Raw genomic sequence first — 21,902 nt, forward strand, 5'->3', positions numbered from 1 at the left:
GTGTTGGGGACACCTTCTTGGCATGGGAGCTGGCTCCCCATCATCTAGTGTCTTGTTCTGCTTCCCACTCAGCGTTTACAGTAACCATTTATAGCACACACTGGCCAAGTGTTTTCCAGAAACTCACAGCTAGGACATTTCCACACATTCCAGCCTTATGTAAACGTTTATCTCTTTACAATCCTTAAAGAAAGTTGAGCTCAACACCCATGAACAGGCCTGTGCAGTGGAGGCTTTGGGCAGGTTAGGACCTGCTTGTAAAGGTCTTCTTCTGCCCGGAGACATCGCGCTGAGAACACAACAGGCACAGGGAGTCAGTACCAGTGGCTTCTAAGAATGTCTTCCTCCAGAGCTTGGATCCGGTCTGTGCACATGTGCCCTGCTAAGTGACACCGGAGCCCCGAGGCAGCCTCATGGCGAAGACTCAGGTCGGAGGTCTGCGGCCCAGGCACACCCCATAGGTGAAAGAGAAAGGGGACTGTGAAGGCAGGGGACAGGAAGATGGCCAAAGCTCACTGTGACTAAGATACAGTGACCATACAGAAATGGCAAGTCATGAGGAGATCACGTAGAAATCAAGTGCAGTGGAGTTCCTTCTGGATGTCAGGGCTGCTGACACCATGCATGGCTAGCCCCACCAGAGGTTAGGACTGTTTTCTCCATTGCCCACTCGCTTGCACGGTCACCATTTTAGTAAATGCCTACTATACCTACCGCTCTGCAGGTGTGAGGAATTCACAGGTGAGATAACCCCATCAAGGCCTTGATCCCACCAGGAAAACCAAGACATATAACCTCGTCCCAATGGGTGACAAAATAGGAGTAATACCTTAGGAAAAGAAATATAAAGAATTGTAGAGTTTTAGAGGAAGAAGTCATGTAAAGATTTATTGAGTAATTGTCATTTGGGTAATATCTAAGGGGAGGTGTGGGGGAGGGGTTAATGTGATTTCTAAAGGAGGGGCCCATATCTAGGCTGGGTTCTATAGGAGTGAATCACTGTAGCAAGGGTCCATTCTTCAGCAGAAATACACAAGCTTTGGGATTCTTGTACAGGATGAGATGAAAAACCATATGGAAATCTACTACTAGAAGCTTCCTATATATATTATATACATGTATAGAGGGAACCTACATGGAGTCACTATATAACGAGGGAGACAATGCCCCAAAGTAGATATCTACAGGACTCATCTGAACTGCCACCTATGGTCACTCACAGTGACTTAGTCCTGAACTTCAGGTAACTTCTTCCAAAAAAATTTTTTTCCTCATCTGTGCATGAGAATCTTATTCCAAAGACTTGTGAGGGCCAAAGAAGCTGACCACATGGGAATTTGTGCATGTCGGTCATTTGATTTGTAGTAGTCTTTTTAAAGATTGAGGTGGAATCTACATGCCATAAAACTGAGCATCTTAAAATGAACTATTCCGTAGCATGCCATGCATTTGGAGTGTTACACACTAACCAACTCTGATTCCCGGACATTACCACTTCCCCCAAACCACCTTAAGCAGCTGCTGCTGTTTTCCACCTACCCTAGTCCTAACAGCCACAAGGTCACGTGCTCTCTCCAGGGCTCCTCACTCCTTAAGGATACTTTATATTAGTTATAGAAAAAGGCAGATGTACTATTTTCATCTGTTCTCTTTGCTTTGCATGTCTTTAAAAACAGGAATATTGTTAATAAGAGAAACTTAGAGGGCAGGTTTAGACTATCTTGTTGGTTTATTATTCCTTTTTGCAGTACAAGGGGGCAGTTCAGGGCCTCATTTATGCTAAGCCAGTGATGCACTACTGAGCCACACTCTGAACCCCATGAAGAATAACTTTAAGCCACAGATTAGACCCAAAGTAGCAGCACATCTCATCTGGGGACTTGTCAGGATTACAGATTCCCAGGTCCATACCAGAATCAATGAAATTCTGGAGATAGAGCCTAGAAACAGGTGCTTTCAAAAAGTTTCCAGGGGATTCTAGTGCAAGATCAAGTGAGCAAATCACTCCTTAAAAGAGACCAACCTGTTCTGATGCCTACAGGTGCCCAGCACACCTGTTCCCATCCTTGGGCACAGCAACACATGCAGTAACCTAGAAGCATCGAAGCCCAGCTCTCCGAGGAAGGGTAGCAATGTCTCTGCTACCGCAGGCTTCCAGGTGGTCAAGAGGGTCAATTTCTTGGCTTCTGTCACAGATGTTGGGGTCAGTGGACACGTTAACACACCTTATCCCATCATCCCTTCTGTTATTTATCCCCTCCCCTGCTTATTCACAGGCAGGGCCAGCAGCGAGTGTGTGATTACTTCATGTGTTCTACATGTCTGGCTTTTGTTGCACTATAGCACAGTGCAGGGAGCGTTTCTTTTTGGTTGATTAATGTTCAATTCGAGGTCTATTATGAACCTCCAGGCTTTAATTACTACACCATTACCCAGTCGATTCCTTGCCATTTTATATTTATGGCCTTTATTATGCCTTGGTATGTGCAACTGCCTAACTTCGTTCTGAATGCATTTTACCTCATTAACTGGATTTTATTCCATTTTTCTCATTTGTCCAGATTGTTATTCATCTCAGTTCCCTGTGTGTATTTTCTGCTTTTGCTGTTTCACCAATCTGACCTCTCATGAATTCTCTTCCTCTTCCTTTTTCCTGGGTTGTACCGTTCTCTTGCCCTCAGATACAGCTCCTAAACTCTCTGGACACTCTGCGCTGGGAATTCTCCACCCTCACTGCCGGTTACACTCACTCCTACCTTGGTTGTTTCTAACCTTCTGAGTTTCAGCTCCTGACATTGGAGGCTTTCAGCCCTGTGCAGCTGCCTGGAAATTTTAAATAGTAAATTGAGTGAGGTTTAGGGAAGTTTTGTTTTGTGTGTTTTTGTCTTTTGGACTATAGTGCTAAAAATCTTAATAAAATAATCTCTTAAATGTTCTTCTAATAGTCCCTATTCCCAGCAGTGTCTCAGAAAGTTAATTGTTTAGTTTCTTGACTCACATATTTTCTTGGGTCTAGTCTAGACCAAGGACATGGAATCTCGGGACATCAAACAGCACTGTGTTAAACCAGGCTACCAGCAGATTTTGGCACACACTGAAGTTTATGAACCACTGTTCTAAAGATATGCTCAAAGAATTTGAAGAGAACCGTCTAAGTCAGAGATGGTGTTTGTTTCACCCAGTCCTTGCTTTGCCATAGAGCAGTTAATAGTGTGCACAGCAGCTGTGTGTTGCTTACTGTTACCTTTTGAGACCATTTTGCCCTTGAGCCGTAAGACTGTTTCAGAAATGCAAACGTTAACCACCCAGAATAAGAGCTCCTCTGCTTGCTACAGCAGTACAGAGTCCCCATCGCCACCATCCGTGTCTGTGGTCTTTGGGCCATGAAGATCTCAACTCTCATTTTTAGTTTCCATAAATCTGTATAAGCCTTCATGGTAGACATTTCTGCCCCACTTTCCCATGAGATAACAGATGAGAAAACATGTACAATGTTAGAAGTAGAATGTGTCTGGAGTTATCCCAGGTTTGTTCCCATCCAGGGCCACAGTGCCCTGTGTGTTAAGTCCTTTCCCAGTCAAGGCTGCTGAGTATTTCACCTTTTACATATAGTAGGACTCCTTAGCAAAGAATGTGTCCTCTGGGGTTGGGCCAACTAAGTACCTGGCTGGATCTATTTATTTCTGCACCGTGTGACCTTGGACAACTTGAACAACATTTCTTTATGTGTGTCCCCATCTGTGAAGTGGGGTGGTGTCTATGTATCCTGTGAGTGAAAGGAGGTAATAAAAGCAAGCTCTTAGAACAAAGCCTGGGAGATAAACTTAGCTTTTGAGGCTGTCTGGCTGGGATTCTTAAGGCTTTTTTTCGAACAACTGGAGCCTCACTCTCTTCACCTGCAGATCAGGTGGCCCTGTGACTCCAGTGCGCTAGCAGCCCATGGTTCCGACTTGCTGTGGGGTGCTGGCCTGCATGAATACCATCTATAATTACAGGAGTCTTGTTTGCCCACTTAAAACCATTCTTTTAGGACTTTGGTGTGTTTGTTCAATCCTGTGGAGTTGCTTAAGATTCATGATCACAAATAACCTCTTGTACAGCCTTGATAAGGTGGCCTGGTGCTTTCTGAGTAATTGTCTCTGGCTTTCTGGGGACCAGTCATCATTGCACTGGAGATGGGAGGAAAAATATTCTTGCCTGGCTGCCAACTGTCTTCAAGAGGAGACAAAGTTGCTTCCTCTCTGCCCTTGTAGGAATCTGGTATTGGAGACATACTCTAACAAGTATCCAGGGTGTCTGCTGATTCTGTCATTAATGCAAAAAGACTCTTGTGTTGGAGTATGTGAAAGCTGATTGCTACAAATCAGGATTTTAATTTACTACTTGGTTTATCATGGGGTGAGACCGGCATTTTGTATCTAGGCAGAAATGGGTTTTTACAGTGTGTGTATATGTGTTTATGTGTGTGTGTGTGTGTGTGTGTGTGTGTGTTTCTCATGTCATTAAGGGTTCTAAGAGTGAATGATTTCAGGGTGGCTCTACATAGTTAGTATTAGGATTTCAATGCCAGAAGCAGGGTGCCACGAGGGGACTTGTTCTGGGGTTCCTTGTTCATCTTTGTACTGCTCCACCTTGTATGTTTGGGTGGGTGTCTGCTTCAATAGGACTTCCCAGCCTGCACTTCCCATGGAAGTCAGTAAGAACACAACTAGATCTCTAGACCCCCACTGAAAGAACAAGGAGGCTTCTGGCTTGCTTTTATGTGTCCCCAGAGGCCTGTCACCAGGGAGGCCATCTTTTGCAGTTATGATTTTAGTTTAGTTGCTGGTAAAAAGTGTTGCACGACATGTTAGCCAAGGGCCACAGAGGGATCAGAAGGTAGGGTGCAACAGAGAGAGAATGAACTATGACTCTAGGTACTCTGCTTCCACAATGTGGCTTCCCAGGTACAGCAGTCCCAGAAAGTGGGTGGATTATCTGTAGAGCTTGGAGGTGTAGTGTCTTGTGCAAGCCACCATGGGTGAGTAACAGCTCCATTGTCCTGGCCCTGTGTCAGAACTGGGCAGTACTGACTTTGGAGAGAGCAGATCAGTCCTTCCACACTGTCCTCAGGGCCCTTGATAACAGCACCCAGCCTTCTCACACCCTCACTTAGAATTAAAGCAACAAAAAGAAAATCGAGAGTGGGAGAAAAACCTCCAGTGATGAGAGGGACATTAGTAGTCAAGAGGCTAGCTCCAGGGCTGGCCTCGAGAACCACTGAGCCGATTGTACTCAGCGGTGGATAGAGCCTCAGTGGAAAGTGGAAGTAAGTGTGAAATCAGAGAGAGCACACCGAGTACTCATCAGCAAAGGGCTTCTAAAAACAAAGGGCATGTGTGGGCAATCCTGTCTGTCAGAAATGTGCCGCTGCCTGGGCCTGAGCATTCAATACCTTTAGTCAGGCCCAAGTCACATGGCCCCCCCCATCTGCAACAGCTAGAAAAACCAGGTGTTCTGAGCATGCCATGGGGGTGTAGGATGTATGGAAATCTGTGGGGTTACCACATCAAATTAGTGAGAAGTGTTTATTTTAGAGGGACTAGAGTTTCTGGAACTACTTTACTGAGGTACAGGGAAACACACACACACACACACACACACACACACACACACACACACACACACACTTCCTTGGCCTAATTGGGCTAAGTCCACTGACTTTCATGCCAGGTGTATGAAGCCAGTGTATACTCTTCTGGGTCTGGGAGATACTTGGTAATGGAAGATTAAAAAGAAAAAAATTGTTGTTGTTTGAGATAGTGTCTAACAATGTAGCCCAGGCAGGCTTTGAACTCAAAATCCCCCTGCCTAAAGGCTTCTGAGTGCTGACATTACAGGCAGTGTGTACTACTATACCCAGCTAACGTTTTAAAAATTGAACTTCAGGCTAGACAAAGGCTAGCTATGATCAGGGAAGTCACATTTTCTTGCTGTTATCCCAACAGTCTTGAAAGGAAAATATTAGTTAATATGTTCCTCATTAGTCCTGTGGACATGTTGGGGATCAGCTGATAGACAATAGGTAAAGACAGTCTGTGGACTACAAAATATTATATACTTTATAAAGTTCATTTAATATTACACCGGTGTCTGGTGTTCTTATTTTGTAAAACATGCCAACGGTTATAACTTATTTTGGTATGTGACATATTCTAAGATAGTCGCTAGTTGTGATTTTTAAGATTTCATTCACAGGGAGCAAATACTGCTCTTACAGAAGACCTGAGTTCAATTCCCAGCATCCACATTAGGTGCCTCACAGCTTCCTACAATTCCAGCTCTAGGGAATCCAGTGCCTTCCAGTTTTAAGTCAGTTTGACAGAGGCTAGAGTTGTTTGAGAGAAAGGAACTTCAACTGAGCTCGTACCTCCCTGAGACTCCAGTCGGGGTTTGTTTTGTTTTATTTGTTTTTCCAGACAGGGTTTCTCTGTGTAGGCCTGGCAGGAGCTCCCTCTGTAGACCAGGCTAGCCTTGAACTTAGAGATTTGCCCACCCATACCTCCCAAGTTCTGGGATTCAAAGGTGTGCGACACCATACCTGGCTAATGTGTCCCTAGTGATTGACATGAGAAGGCCCAGCCTATTGTGGGTGGTGCCACACCTGGGCTGATGAGCTTTGGTGCTATAAAAAGCAAGCCATGAGGGACAAGTTTGGTAAACAGCACCCCAACCCTCCACCCCCACCCTCCGTGGCCTCTGCATCCGCTCCTGCTTCCAGGGTCCTCTCCTGCTCCAGTTCCTGTCCTGACTACCTTTGATGACAAACGGTACTAAGAAAGAATAAGCAAAATAAACCCTTTCCTCCCCATGGTATTTCATCATAGCAATAGAAACCCTAACTAAGACCCAGTCCCAGAGTATAATTTAACAGTAAAGGAGAAAATAAAGATTTAAAAGTATGCATTGATATTTCCAAATGGAGCTTTTCTAACTGGCTCAGGTAGACACGACTTATTTCAAAATATTGAAGTTGGATGTAGTTATATAAGTATGTTTAAAAAGTAAAAGCTACTTCCCTGTAGGATCTCTCACTATGGTAAAACCTCATTAGTAATGGTTGAAATAATAACTTCTAAATTATTCCTGTAAAATTTTCCACCTTAACACTTGAACAAGGACCTTTCAATACTGTGCCTGTCTTGACTGCAAGAGTCAGGAATGAAGGTTTGTTTTTCTTTGGGCAGGTAAATATGAGAAGATAGAGAATGCATTAGAAAATAAAGAGAAGGGCTTCTCTAAGTGATTTACATATTGATTACTTAAATTACTACTTAATTTAGTGCCTGCTAATAAACTGTGCCTTGGAAATGTTTCCTGAACATTTATTGGCTGCAGTAACTCTACCTAGTGTATGCGGATCACATCCTCATTAAATATTGATGCACTCATGAAATGTTAATAGAATGTTAATGTGAAATACAAGGGAATGTGCTCACTGGGAGCCTGGAGCTGGATGCGAACTACCTGTCTCTGGCTTTGTTTTATGTCCTGTCGTCTTGCTGTTTTCTTCAGTTTGTTTCCTCATTATCAGGAGATTCACATTTCTCCCTGATCTGCTGTCTCAGATACAATATTTTAAAAAGAGAAACAAGATTTCCTGATTGATGGGAATGCAGCTATTTTCCCCTCCTGCTTTTCCAACCTGGAATTCCTGCTTTGAACCAAAAAGAAGTCTGTTAAAAGAAGGGGGGGTTAAGTATGTGGTCTGAGGAAACTGTTCACAGTATCCCCTGGCCAGGGGGCTAGGCTTCAAGGACTCAGGAGATGACCCTGTCTGGCAGGAGCCCTGTCCTGAGGGTCCACAGTGATGGGAGTGGGGGTCACAATCTGGCAGTGGCCTTGTGAGCAGTGATAAGTCAGTGTCAGCCTTTGTCTCTCTGCTTTCAAGATTCCCTTGATCTCTTTCATGCTCTTGCCTGTGCCTCTCCTGACATCTGGGTTTCCATAACCACTCTGTTCCAGCCTGGTTCCAGGCTCCAGATGCTGCCCTGCAGGCCCCAGGCCCCTCCACTCAGTAGACCAGACCCTGTGGTGTTTCTGATGTATACCTACTCACCGCAAGGGGCTCTGACTTTGATCCCTCTACCTGGGATGTTTTCCTGCTCACAGACCCAGGCCCAGCGATCTTTCTGACTGTCAACAAGAAGAGAAGCATACCTGACCTGCAGACACAGACTCCCAGGCTTTCTCTCTTTGTGACATGTGTGGAGGGTTAGAAATGCATCTTAGCTTTTCATCTTTCTGTCCATCAGAATAAATGCAGTGAAGTCAGGGCCCTTTTCTGCTTTGTTCCTTACTTGAAGATGTTCGGCCATCTTCCTGGTAGCTCATAGGTGCTCAATTAATATTGTTGGTTAAGTGAATAAAATATTATCCCTGCCACCAAAGAGTTCATGGTCTAAAACAGCCTTGGTCTGTTTTGCGCTATTCTAACAACATGTCTGAGGATGAGTAACTCTCTAAAGGAAAGAAATTTATTTTGGCTCACAGTTCTGAGACTAAAAGGCCGAGGCCCCACATATGGTAATGGCCTTTTTGCTGTCAAGAGTCCTGAGGTGTACAGGACATACAGCATAGCAACCAACAAGAAAAACACACACACACACACACACACACACACACACACACACACACACACACACGCATCTGTACCCCCCTCTGGTGTCTGTTTGCCTGTCTCTTTCCTTCTTCCCATCCATTCTTCCCACCTCCTTTATAAAGCTATCAGTATTCAGTCATGGGCATTGCGCTGATGGCCTGATGATCCGATCTGGTTCAGATCATCTACCACAGGCCCCTCCTTTAAACACCAGTCTTAATCCCTCACAGTGGAGATTAAATTTCAGCGTAGCCTGGCTGGGTGAAGTGGTACACACTCAGACTGTCTCCAGACTATAATAAAAGAAACCGAAACATCCACTGCACAGCATCCTTGTCGACTCTCATGGGAGGCCAGCATCTGAAGAGGAATGGCAAATAAGGGGATAGGAGTCTGGCCTTATACAGAAAGAGTTTCAACCATAGCTTCTCAGATATATAAAATGTGGTTCTGTATGTGTATAAAGTAAGCAGCCTCCTCAAGTGTTATTGCTTTTGTTGACATATGACTTTGGACTTTCTTTACTTTGGAGAGCTGGTGTGTTCTGTTTTTGTTCTATCTGTGTGAAAAATGGTTCCCTTGGGTTTAAGTAGTGAGATCATTTTGAGCTAGCTATAGGAGACAGGAGAATTTCTTATGAAAAGCTGGATTTTCAGAAGATGGACTGAGAGGCCAGACTTGGACTCCAGGGAAGTATCCTCTATATGAGGAATAGGAGACCTGGGATTCAAGGGCGCTCCCTTTGTTTTTACCTTCTTTGTCACCAACATCCGTGTAATTCCTGAGCTCATGCCCCGTGGATGCTGTCAGCATGGAGAGGCCAGTTTCCCCTATTCCGTTAGTCACTTACCTACTGCCTGATTGAAAGAACTGAAGGAAAGATGGCTTTGTATTCTGGCTTTTGGCTGCACAGGTGTCAGGCTAGCATGGGGTGAGAGGGCATGGCAAAGTGGGTCACATCAGAGCAGGCAAGAAGAAGAGAAAAAAGAATACAGGAAGCATCTAGGGGAAGATGTAGACCACATTTATACCCCCAGTAACCTGCTTCATCCAGGTAGGCCACATCTCCATTTCACCACCTCTAAGAACACTGTCCTCTTGTGGCTCCATCAAGGAATCTACGCACCAGTTAGATCAGAGCCTTGTGATGTAATATGTAGTGAGTCTTTCTCTGTCCCACCAAGCCAGCTCCCAAATAATGACACTGAGACTTCTTATTGATTATGAAAGCTTGGCCTTTAGCCTAGGCTTGTTTTCAACTAGCTCTTCTAACTTAAATTAGTCTACATTTTTATTAATCTATGTTCTACCACGTGGCTTTTACCTCTATCCCATTCTGTGTATCCCACTTGCTTTGCATCTCTCTGGCATCCCTCGCACGCCTAGATTTGAGTTTTCTCTCTCTGCCTGGAAGCCCTGCCTGCCTGTCTCTCTTGCCTAGCTACTGGCAGAGATACATTTCTACAGTATAAACAAATATTTGTGGCATGAATTGTTAGAGGGTCTTATTAATAAAAACAAACCCAGAGCCAGGTATTGGGGTGAATGCTGGAAGATCGGAGAAGCAGAACAAGCCACAGCCTCACCTTGCCAATTCCTCAGCTGATTCTGTTTCCTCAGACTGGAAGCCTCTGAGTCCTCATCCAGAATGAATTGCTGCTCAAATGCCTAAAAGCTTAACCAGGCTCTTGTTCCTGGTCCTCATGCTTTATATGCTTTTCTGTTTCCTGCCACCACTGCCTGGGATTAAAGGCGTGTGTCACCATGCCTGGCGGTTTCCAGTGTGGCTTTGAACTCACAGAGACCCAGATGGATCTCTGCCTCCAGAATGCTAGGATTAAAGGTGTGAGTGCCACCATTTTCTGGACCCTATGTCTGTCTAGTGGCTGTTCTGTTCTCTGACCCCAGATAAGTTTGTTAGGGTGCACGATATATTGGAGAATACAATATCACCACAAATATTCCATAACACTTCCCCTATGCAGCTCATTTTAAAATGTAATGTAAAATTCTAGTCCTTGAAAGCTATTTAGGGCCAGGCGGTGGTGGCACACGCCTTTAATCCCAGCCTCTCGGGAGGCAGAGGCAGTTGGATCTTTGTGAGTTTGAGGCCAGCCTGGTCTACAGAGCGAGATCCAGAAAAGGTGCAAAGCTACACAGAGAAACCCTGTCTCAAAAAACAAAAAAAAAAAAAAAAAAAACCAAACAACAAAACAAAAAGCTATTTAGGATACTAAGAAATGCAAGTTAATAGTTAGCTATCTATAACAATCAAATTTGTGGCTGTATTAGGTTTGTTTTCAAGGTCAAACAGAGATATATTTTAGATAGATGAGTGGTCTTCAAAAACTCCAGAGATCTAGTGAATATAGCATTTAAGATGTTTTAATAACATAAGGCTTTTCATGACAGTGAGACACGTTTACTCCTGGCGGCACCAATCTACTTCAAAGAAGGATGAAGGGCATTGAAGAACTTTCCTTCAGAATGAGATCTCTGAATCTAATCTCCTTTGTTCAGCTTCTCTCCTGATGGTGACCAACTTGTAACTAACCTCCCTAAATGATGATAAACATCCATAATCCATTGAATGACCAAAAACCATCCACCCTCCCTCTTGGGAACATGGGTGTTGTGTTCTCTAGACTGCTTCCTGTTGTCTGGGGACAGTGGCATCTCTAGGGGACCCTGAGAAAGTTGAGATAATGATCAAGTCCTGGAAAAGCTAGCTGTATCATTTTGTCCAGTCTCTGTGTAATGGGAAAGTGTAGGGTTTATCTGAAGTCCTGGCTGGAGTAGTTCATGAGGCTGGATCATCTTATCTAGCAGTGCTGAAGTTGTTCTGGAGGCAGAATTTTGTGGAAACTGCAACAGAGGCATTCTGAGAGGCTGGATCTCTTTGACTCCTTGTCATCATTGGTTTCTGGACCTTTTGTTCTGAAAACACACAAACTTTTAAAGGTAACATATATATCTGCACATACACATACATGTGCACTTGAATTTATTTCTTACTTGAATTACTTGAATTTCTTATTTCTTGAAATACACACACACACACACACACACACACACACACACACACACACACTGCTTGTATGTAGTGTATAGAGGCCAGCTAAAGATGATTTTGTTTTGTTTTGTTTTGTGTTTGAGCAGGTAAAAGACATCTGTTAACTTTAAAACTTTGTTTGAACTTTATAACCAAACCTCCATCCATGTCATATGAAAGGGTGTAATGTAATAAGAAGTCATGAGGACTCTCTAACCAATAAGATTTATCATATTTTATCCAGTTTTAGAGTTGTTCCCATGCAGAAGGATCAGCATATATGTCATCTGTCTTATAATTTTGGGGGGCTTTTTCCATCATGTCTATAGCCAAGATTCTCCCCCGATCAAATCTGATCTCTATTAAATTTGAAGAAATCCATAGCTTTTCATCTCCTGTGGAAATAAAAGCATAACCTCCATCCCAATGCAATATATTTTCCAACTTCCATTTTGAAACCGAGACATCTCTAAAGTATATAGGGTGGTTTAATTCAGCAGTCGCTTCCACAGTCCAACGTCTCTCAGCAGCTGCCATTCTCTCTTCATTCAGAAAATCCAAAGTCAGTAGAGCACCATACGGGATCCAGATGTCCTGTGTATTTTCCATCCTTATGTGGCTTATTTTTTTTTATTACTTTACTCTTTCTTTAAAGACTTTATTATTTTTAAACTATTTTTTTCTATGACTGTTTATACCCATTTTTTTTCTGTATCCATTTAAAAGTTTTCTTGGTTTGGACCACTTTACTGCGCTCCTGCAACCTTCTCTGACCATGTGAGCCAAGCCTTAAGCTCATCCCATGGCTCTGCACATGGCACTGGCTGGCTCAAGCCCGCAGGCAGCAGCTGGGAGCTGTGTCCCTCTATGCCACAGCCCCCCGAGAGACTGTGGGACTAGGAAAGCATGTCTGGCTCAGTGTTGGCATGTTTGAAACTTTTTTAAAAAAAGCTTTTTAAAGTCCTATGTGGAAATACATGTCCCCACATTGGATGCCAGTAATCATTTCTGGAAATGCCTTTGCAGACATGCCCAGAGTTGTGTGCTACTGAGCTCAGATGGTTTATGATCCAATCAAGTTGGCAAGAAAAATAAACCACTCATTTAGTTGGGGAACTCTCAGGGAAGTTCCCTTGTTGGTCTACTTCATGTGTTCCCCAGGCATGGTTCAGTAAGACCATGCAAAAATAAGGAACTTTTAGCAGGAAATAAACCATGGGAATGTTGAAGTTGAAGTTGTACAGAGATACTGTTCCTACGGAAGAGAGATGGCCTGGGAGACAAGGGTGATGTGATGTCCTGTCACTTAAGTTGTAAATCTGTATTGGTTCATCTTAAAAAACTCTTCCCAGGTACCTCTGTGCAAATGAAAACCACCAAGCCAAGCAAAACATATTCCTGAATGTCAGAGGGCTGTAGGAGACTTAAGCAGTATCACAGCCTTAGGTGCTATATTCTCTGTGTTCTATTTAGTCAAGGCCCCAGTAGTCATTGGCTGAGGATGGCCCATAGATCAGGGTGATTCTTCTTATGTCTTTATTGTAGTAAGCCATGTGTTTGGTCACAGAATTCCTTCTCTGACCACTTTCCTCTTCTCTACACAGATTGTGCTTGAGAACAGCAGTCGAGAGGATAAACACGAGTGTCCCTTTGGCCGCAGCAGCATAGAACTGACCAAGATGCTCTGTGAGATCCTGAAAGTGGGCGAGCTGCGTAAGTACGAATGTATATGCACTGGGTGTAAAATCTGGCAGCACTCAGCTTCCCGGGTTGAGCCCCCACCCATGTGTTGGATTTCCAGAGTGCTGACACCTTCACATGCCTTTACCATGGGTCCGTTCTCTGGCTCAGGTTTCCTGTGTATGTGTTTCTACATGTCTGCTCTGTAGAGAAACGTTAAAGGCTACAGGAAGAGAGAACTCAGCGGGTATTGTGGCAGAGTTTCCAATTTTGTAAAAATGAGTACATATCACAACTGCCTCACTGTTGGTTAGGTAAAAGATCTGTTTTTTCCTTGTATTCTAGTTTTTAGGGTTTTTTTTGTAGACCATTTCCTTTACTTTCTTCCAAAACAATTTTTCTCTATAAAGAAAAAATTGAATACTTTAATGAAATTCTCTTGTTACCAGTGTTTCAGTTGTGGGGAATATTTACTCTAAAAAAGAAAGAATTATTGAAGAAAATGGGTATCTGAGAATGAAAAATTGGCCAGAGATGTGCTTTGGGCTCTTTTTCTTATTCACATTACCAAATGTACGAGAGGACATCCAGGAAAAGAGACAATAATGTCCTGGCCTGGTGGCCCACTGGTGTGCTCCAGCTTCAGCATGGCGGATATGACGTAATCTGCTTCCGTTTTCCTTGCCAATGTCGAGTCTCATTAAAGCAGCCAATTCTCACTTTTTCTACCATCCACTGAACTGGCATACACATACAAATCCTTCCTCTTTGGCTTAATAACACTAGTGCTAGAGAAGACTGTGTATATCAGGAAAACGTTGGGGGTGGTGTGCGGTTCTGTTGTGAAAAGCACAGATATATGGCCACCTGCTTTGGGAGCTTAAAATAATGGTATAGAGTCATTAATGGGAAGGAGCCTGATGATTAAATTGAAAAGGAGCTATGCTTTATTTACATTTGAGAGCAGGCTGTAGGTACTGTTGAGAAAATTTAGAAATTAATAAAGAAAAAAACTAACGAGTTGAGGTGTTGGACTAAGCAGGAGCCAATCATCTTCCGTTGGCTGCCCGTTGGGTAAAGAAGTCAACCTTGGCAATGGAACTGTCGAGGAAGGTCATTGCATATGAGGGTACAGGAGAGTTACATTAGGACTGGGCCAGCCTACCTAGAGGAGTCTGCTCATCTGTGCTCTTCACTGAGTCACTTGAGATTTCAGCTCTCAGGGATCCCTGATCTAAGTTGTCTGCCTCTTCCCTAATGGAGATTGTTATCTTTGGTATCCTTACTGTTTGTTCAGCTTAAGTATGTAAGACCTAAATCAAACAACCCCCACGGAGTCTCTCCATCTGATAACAATGTAGTGTTTATCTCAGTTTTGTGGAGGGAACTGTTTGTTTAAAGTCACTTACTTCCAGTGCCATCTGAATCTTTCCATTTCTAGAAAATGTAGAGACACCAGGCGTTCTGTGTTCAAGTTAGTGAACTGCATTGTATTTTCACCCACCCTTTCCCTCTTCCCTGTACCATATGTTGGCATCTTGCTCTCATCCTGAGGGAAACAGGAGGGGTACTCTGGTGCCGTGATGTTCCCTGTACTGCTTTCTGTTCATCTCCTTTGTCCTGATGTCACTGTCTGCCAGAAAAGTGGCATGGTGGCAGGGAATGAGATGTTGGCAATGCAGAGGAACTGTATTCTCTCTGGTAATTACTCACCAGAGTCATTGTGCTCTTTTAGCCACTCCTGGTCCCCAGAATAGAACACCTAGAACGGTAGCATTTGGCGTGAAGATCTAAGTATTGTCTTCACTGTGGATCTGAAAATGCAGAAATGTCAGTGTGAGGAGGCTGTTAGAGGCATAATACTCAACCTGAAGGGACTGGCTTGGGAGGCATGATCAGATTCTGGAGTGGGTTGTGGATAGGGCAAATGTGGACCTGACCTGACCTGAGCTGGCCTTCTGGTCAGTGTGGCCATCCTGGTAAAGGAAAGGAACCAAAGTGGCAGGAGTCTGAGGCCGCAGCCATCTAGCAAGTTTATGCTCTTGTTTGTTGCTGAGGTTGAGTTGGAAGATGTCACAGGTTCTAGATTCCGGCAGTGTTGATTTGATCTTGCCATTGTATTCAGGATAATGATGGAACCCCACTCCTGTGGACTGAGATAACAGGATAAAGATAAAGACAAATAACCCATGGCCCTGGCACAGTGGTGCAACTGCTCTTCTTCCATCTCCCAGCTTCTGATGAAGAAAAGTCCTTGGCATTCTGTACAGATCACTGCAGGTGCTCAAGCTGCCTCTGCATGGAGGAGGGAGTTGAGTGGCAGAGTGGTGGTACTATCCCTTCACCTGAGATAAGGATACTTGTATCCCTTTGCTCAGTAAAATTCTACTGAACATTTATAATGGGTTGCATACTGAAATATAGGTGAAGCAGATAGGTTTCTCTTCCCAGGAACTTCCAGAATTTTCTTAAACTTCAGAAAGTAAAAAGATGAGGTACGACTGATAACCTATCCTGTGATTTTAAATTTATTATGTGTTTGAAATAATTCCTATTTGTGATACAGAACATTTTTTTCAATATTTTGATGGTTTCAAGTTTGACTTTCCAATTTGACCTCCTGCTAGCTATCATCTGCAAGGCTGTTCTGGGCATCTTTCAAGGCTTATAGTGTTTTCACGTCTCTGAAGGGAAACATGCCCAACTGAGTTGTTTTCTGCTCATAAAATATGAAAGGACAGCTGCACTCTGATTGAATGCTAGACATCAAATGATAAAACACCCCATGGTAAGAGGAAAATTGCTTTTTTAAATGGATTGCCTTTTGCCCAGTGCCATATTAAATAAGTTACTAATATGAAAAACAAATTTGAATGCACCCTTATGTTGAAGGAGATACCTATTTTTCTTCAAAGGCAAATTAGTTTCACATGCAAGTTCATCTTCTTTTCGTTTATTTGCTTTTTTGTGCCCCTTCTCACTCTAGAGTTCACAGTTCTGAGACCTTCTCAGAGTTAAGTGAATAATTGACCTTGAAAACCATGGTCAGTTTAACTATGTTAACTAGTTCTGAGACCAAAAGAAGCTCCCAGTTAAAAATCTAATGGGTGAGGGCAAAAAGATGTTTACAGATAGACAAATTTAATTTTCTAGAAATTATTTATCCTTATTTTTAATTTTAGGTCTCTTGAAGAAATCTAGTTTCGAAGTGCCAATTATAATTTTGTATCTAAAGCAAACATACTAAATTACAGATACCAAATATATGTGAACATTTTCTTTTTAGGTTGCTTAAATATACACACACGCTATTCTGCTTCCTAGTTATTGGGATGTCAAGAGGCAAATATTATCTCTAATAGTATGGCTTAAAATAACATCCATTTCTGTTCTCAGAACACTTTGTCAAGGTTATTTAACTGAAGTCTGTAACACTCAAGATCAATAATATCTGTGTTTATTAATGAAGTAGGTCCTGCCCTGATGACACAGTGTATGGAGTCACTCACTGAACTGGCACTCAGCATGCCCAAGGACCTGTGCAGAATGAGGCAGGAAAAGAGAATGGTGGCATTTGGAGGTCTGAGGAGCCTCCTTGAAACACAGCTCAGCCACTTGTTGGGTGTCTCAGCATGCTCCTCCATTATTTTGTGTTTCTGATCCCTCATCTATAAAATAATACCTGTTACGCAGTTTTTGGAGCTTAAATAACTAATGAACATTGCTTTAGTTGAAACACCAGTAGGATTCTTCTTGTTTCCTTGCAAGTGGCCCAGTCTTGCTTTCCATAAGGAAACTGAAGGTTATGGGAGTGAGGGATATTGTTTCTACTTTAGTGGGAGCTGGTACAATGACTTTGTTTCTTCACTCTACTTGTGGCTTGAATTTACTGTAGTCAGCCCTCCATGGACATAGAGTATGGCTCCATAGAACCATCCAACTGTGGATTTAAACTATTTGGAAAGTAAATTTCATCCATACTGAATATGCACAAATATTTCCCTTCTCATTGTTGTTTAGTACAACAATGACTATTTATGCACCACTTACAGTGTGTTAATTATTGTAAGCCATCTAGAAATCATTCCGGGTATATGGACAGCTATGCATAGGTCGTATCCAAACACTACATCATTTTAAGTAAGGTACTTGAACATCCTTGGATTTGTGTTTCTAAGGGGTTGAGGATGCTTTCCCCCCCACAGACAGCAAAGAACATTCTTTTTAACATGCCTTCTTCATGAGGCCCTTTTGAGAGGAAGACATGTTTTTCTCAGTTTCAGGTTTAAAACTCACAAAAAATCCTTACAAAGCTGGATGTGATCACATGTACCCAGAGTCAGGATGTATAATTGGCAATCCCAGTGACAAGAATAAAACTGATGGAGAGGGAGGACTAAGCTTTCAACATAGGAAATATGTGTTTGTTTGCTTGGAGTTAGTGAAGGAGGCAGGAAGGGGGTGGTGCCCTCCTCTTGTCGGAGGAAGAACATAGGCAATCCATATGATTGCTGCAGGACTGAGTCCTTGGGAAGATGTTAGCTCTCAAGTAGAGAGAAACAAAGAGATAGCTGTGCTGTTTTTGTTGTTATAACATTTGTCCCCAAACAAATGGATGAATGAAAACTTAATTTCTGCTACAAATAGAGTAATCACTTACCTGTTGAACTTGTAAACACCTTTTCTACATGCTAGAATCTTAATAGTCACTGTTGTATGAATTGTTTTGTTTTGTTTTTTGAAACAGGGTTTCTCTGTGTAGCTTTGGAGCCTTTTCCCGGAACTCATTCTGTAGCCCAGGCTGGCCTTGAACTCAAAGAGATCCACCTGTCTTGTTTCTGGGATTAAAGGTGTACGCCACCACCACCACCACCACCACCACCCACCACCACCACCACCACCGGGCAAGCCCCACCACCGCCCTGCAATGTGGCTTGAATTTAAAACATTTTCTGTATCTTCAAGATGCCCACACGCTAACTGGAGTGTCCTTCACATGAATTAATGATAGTAAAAATTATTTTGTTGACATCAGACTAACATCTCTAGGAGGCAGTATTTTCTCCTTTCTGTTTTTCGGAATGGGCAGGGGTGGGGAAGGAGTGTGTGGTAGACCAGCTCCCACATTTTTATGACAGGGAACTCTTGAGGAGAGAGGGATAAGAGATTAGAGGTAGAAGGATAGAGGGCGAGAGAAACAGATAGAAACACATGATAGCCTCAGGAGGGCCTGGATCCTTATCCACTGTTGTGCTAGAGAGGCATACGAGCTTTCGAATGTAGGGATCATAAGAACTAAGTGTAGTAGAACTCCAAGAATATAAACAAATATGTCTGGCTAGGGGGATGGTCCATGTGGCTGTTGAAAATCCCAGCAAGGAAAAATTGGGTTGAAATTCTAAGGGTTCAGAGAAAACACTGCCTCTTAGAGATATTAGTCTAATGTCAACAAAATACTGCAGAGGGAAAAGAAATTTTGCAATCATTAATTCATGTAAAGGACACTCCAGTCAGCCTGTGGGCATCTTGAGGGTACAGAAAATGTATCTATATAGTTCTGTATAGTTAAGAGGAGGGTTTAGGGGAACAAGCAAATGGAGGAGATGCCAGCTGCAGATGTGGATGTGAAATCATACGTATTTGTCATCTGGAGGGGTTTGGATCTGACCATAAAGGCTGTGGGAACCAATAGAAGGACTTTGATACACAAAATGGTGTCCTAGTCATGGACATTACTTCTAGGATTTGATTGTTTACTGAGTGTGAGAAGAACTTCTAAGAATGCTAATATATAGATCCAGGAACAGTGCCAAGCTGACATCCTACAAGCCTCACGCTGATAATGCAGCAGTGAGGATGATTTCAGCTACAGTCAATAGAAATTCCAGCTGATTGAATGAGGGCCGAGTCAGTTAGGTCCCAGGGCTGATTAACCCATCAGCCATACCCTCACGAATCCCACTTCTTTCCACTTGTAGTCTATTGGTAGCAGAATGGTGGCTCCTGTCACATGGTGGTGGCTATTTTCCTGAGGGTTACGTCTCTGCGTGTGAACATGTTTCTAGAAGCCATGCTACAAACTACTTTGTATGTATCAAAGGCTCACATCTTGGCCTCTGCCTGCCCACCCTAGATGTTGGAACAGGGAATGGGGCTGGCCCAGGTCAGCCCAGCCATTGCTGCTAATTAGACTGGAAGTACATCAAGCCTCCCCTTTGCATGTCACTACCAGATGCTCACCATAGCTAAGAGCATCAGAGTTCTGTTCTGATGGAGATATAATGACTTGGAACCCTTTCTGTCCTTATATTTGAAAAGGCTTTTCTGCATTTTTCTTACTGATGCAGAAAACTACAACAAATTATGGTCAAATTACTGCCCTGTTTTCGTCTTTACTGAGAATTGGGCAAATGAACTAAGGATTTTTGTTTGTGTGTGGCAATATTAAAGGTTGCAGAAAAATGAAGTTGACTATAATGCATTTCTTTTTCATCACCAAGGACTGGGGCTTCACTACATTATGCTCATGTTAGCAAATGGATATTCCTGTCTCCTCAAAATGCTTCTGTATGTCAGTCCAAGGTGTGTTTGGAAGGACAGAATGGACACATTTGTGATGAAAGGCTCCCTTATTCCCTCAGTTTTCCTATCTTTACCTCTTCAACCACTTACAGTTAGATCAAATAATGACTTCTGTTTGGAAAAATTAGCAAGGAAGAAACTTAGATCACACCATGAAAATAATGATCACTTCCAGCCTTTGTCTTTGGGGGGGGCAGTATTTATTATAATGCACCAGTGGTGCTGAGTGGAGCACCGTGCTCCATTTATCACCTAGACACTTCTGCTTTAGCAAGTAAAAATCACACACTGAGCACGTGGAAGGACTCCTCGGCGTGCAGCAGCAATTAGAGCAGGCACTTAACTCTGGGACATTGGTGTTTGCAAATGATGAGAGCTACAATCCATCACTCTCGTTCTTAGACTCAATGTTCTGGTTGGAGAAGGGACCAGAAAATTAGATTTTAGCAATTAAATCTATTAAGGACTTTGCCCCCCTCCTAATACTAGCTTGTGCTCTTAACCCTTAAAAAGCTAAAGCCTGTCAGATCTTGATTCTGCCTGGAATTTTTATATTGTATTTGACTTTCTTGTGCAATTTCAACGTTCAAAATGAAAAGGAAATACAAAATAAATACTTAAATTCAATTTTTTTTTGTTTTTGTTTTTTGTTTTCGAGACAGGGTTTCTCTGTGTAGCTTTGCGCCTTTCCTGGAACTCACTTGGTAGCCCAGGCTGGCCTCAAACTCACAGAGATCCGCCTCTGCCTCCTGAGTGCTGGGATTAAAGGCGTGCACCACCACCACCACCACCACCACCACCACCACCACCACCACCACCACCACCCGACTTAAATTCAAATTTAGTTAGAGAAAATTACATGTAGTTTGGTCCATGGAAAAAAATATCAAAGTGATTGAGATGGTTTTTACAATACTTATACAAGTCCTGGCATGATTTATAATGGTATCATTACAAGAACTTGATTTTAGAATCTGGCATTCAGAGTCCAAATCCCTGAGTAGGCATGGATGATGTGTATATATTTCTGTCAAGGTGGTTTACCTTGTCTCACTCTTTACCCGACCCCTGCCCCATCTGAGACATGAGATCATCATCATTCCTCCTATAGACACAATCATTTGATAATTGGGCAAGGGACCGTAACAGGAAGATCTTTGTTGATTGGGAAATACTCGTGTGCAGGGGATTTGCATCAGGCTGTACACAGACTAGGAGATGCCGAGATGTATGTGACGGCAAAGCTAGCTCTTCTGCACCGTCTAGATTTCATAAACTTTCACCTCTGTGGTTTGTTCATGTTTGTGAAGCAATTATCCTAGAGGTTTCTGAAGTTACAATAAAATGTTTATCCTCCAAAGACTTGATTGTGAAGAGAAATTAAACTTGACATTTTAAAAGGACATTACATCCAGCACATCTCCATTATAAATAGAGGAAAGTACGTTATTTGTACCAGGCTTTTTATTTTACTCTAGGGTTTTTATTAGCACTTACATTTTGTGCTATTGAGAAATGATATGTGAACTGGAAACACCAGGGTCTGCTCCTGTTGCACATTTGAGTGGGTTTCAGATTGTGACGTGAACCTGCAGGTTTGCTCAGGCTTATAGGGAAGAGAGAGATACAGGCCTGTTGAAGAAGGCTGGCCTCCCCTGTCTGCTCCTTCCGTGCCACAGAAACCCTTCTCAAGATGCATCCCCAGCTTCAGGTGTGCTGGGCTCTCCTGGTCCTCTCCTCCATCTGCCTCAAAACGCTGGGAGCATTTGTCTGTCTTTTTTGTTCCACTCTGACTTCTTGATAACACTTGTTTTTGTTTGTTTGTTTGTTTTTGTTTATTCTTTGTGGTCAATTTCCCTTGAAAGTTGAAATTTCAAAAATTTAAGATTTTTTTTTAAAACTAACATACATTAATAAGTAAAAATAAACTAAAAATGCTATTGATTT

General features: G+C 42.8%; 1 protein-coding gene across 1 annotated transcript in view; it reads left to right on the forward strand.

The window, feature by feature from the left end:
- Elmo1 (engulfment and cell motility 1) overlaps positions 1-21,902 on the forward strand; it is a 434,336-nt gene that overhangs the window by 180,938 nt on the left and 231,496 nt on the right. The window contains 1 exon segment of the mRNA XM_028855855.2: positions 13,298-13,406. Within this exon segment, the coding sequence (XP_028711688.1) occupies positions 13,298-13,406 (109 nt within the window).

The sequence above is a fragment of the Peromyscus leucopus genome, chromosome 5, assembly GCF_004664715.2.
Source record: "Peromyscus leucopus breed LL Stock chromosome 5, UCI_PerLeu_2.1, whole genome shotgun sequence".
Taxonomy (NCBI): Eukaryota; Metazoa; Chordata; class Mammalia; order Rodentia; family Cricetidae; genus Peromyscus; species Peromyscus leucopus.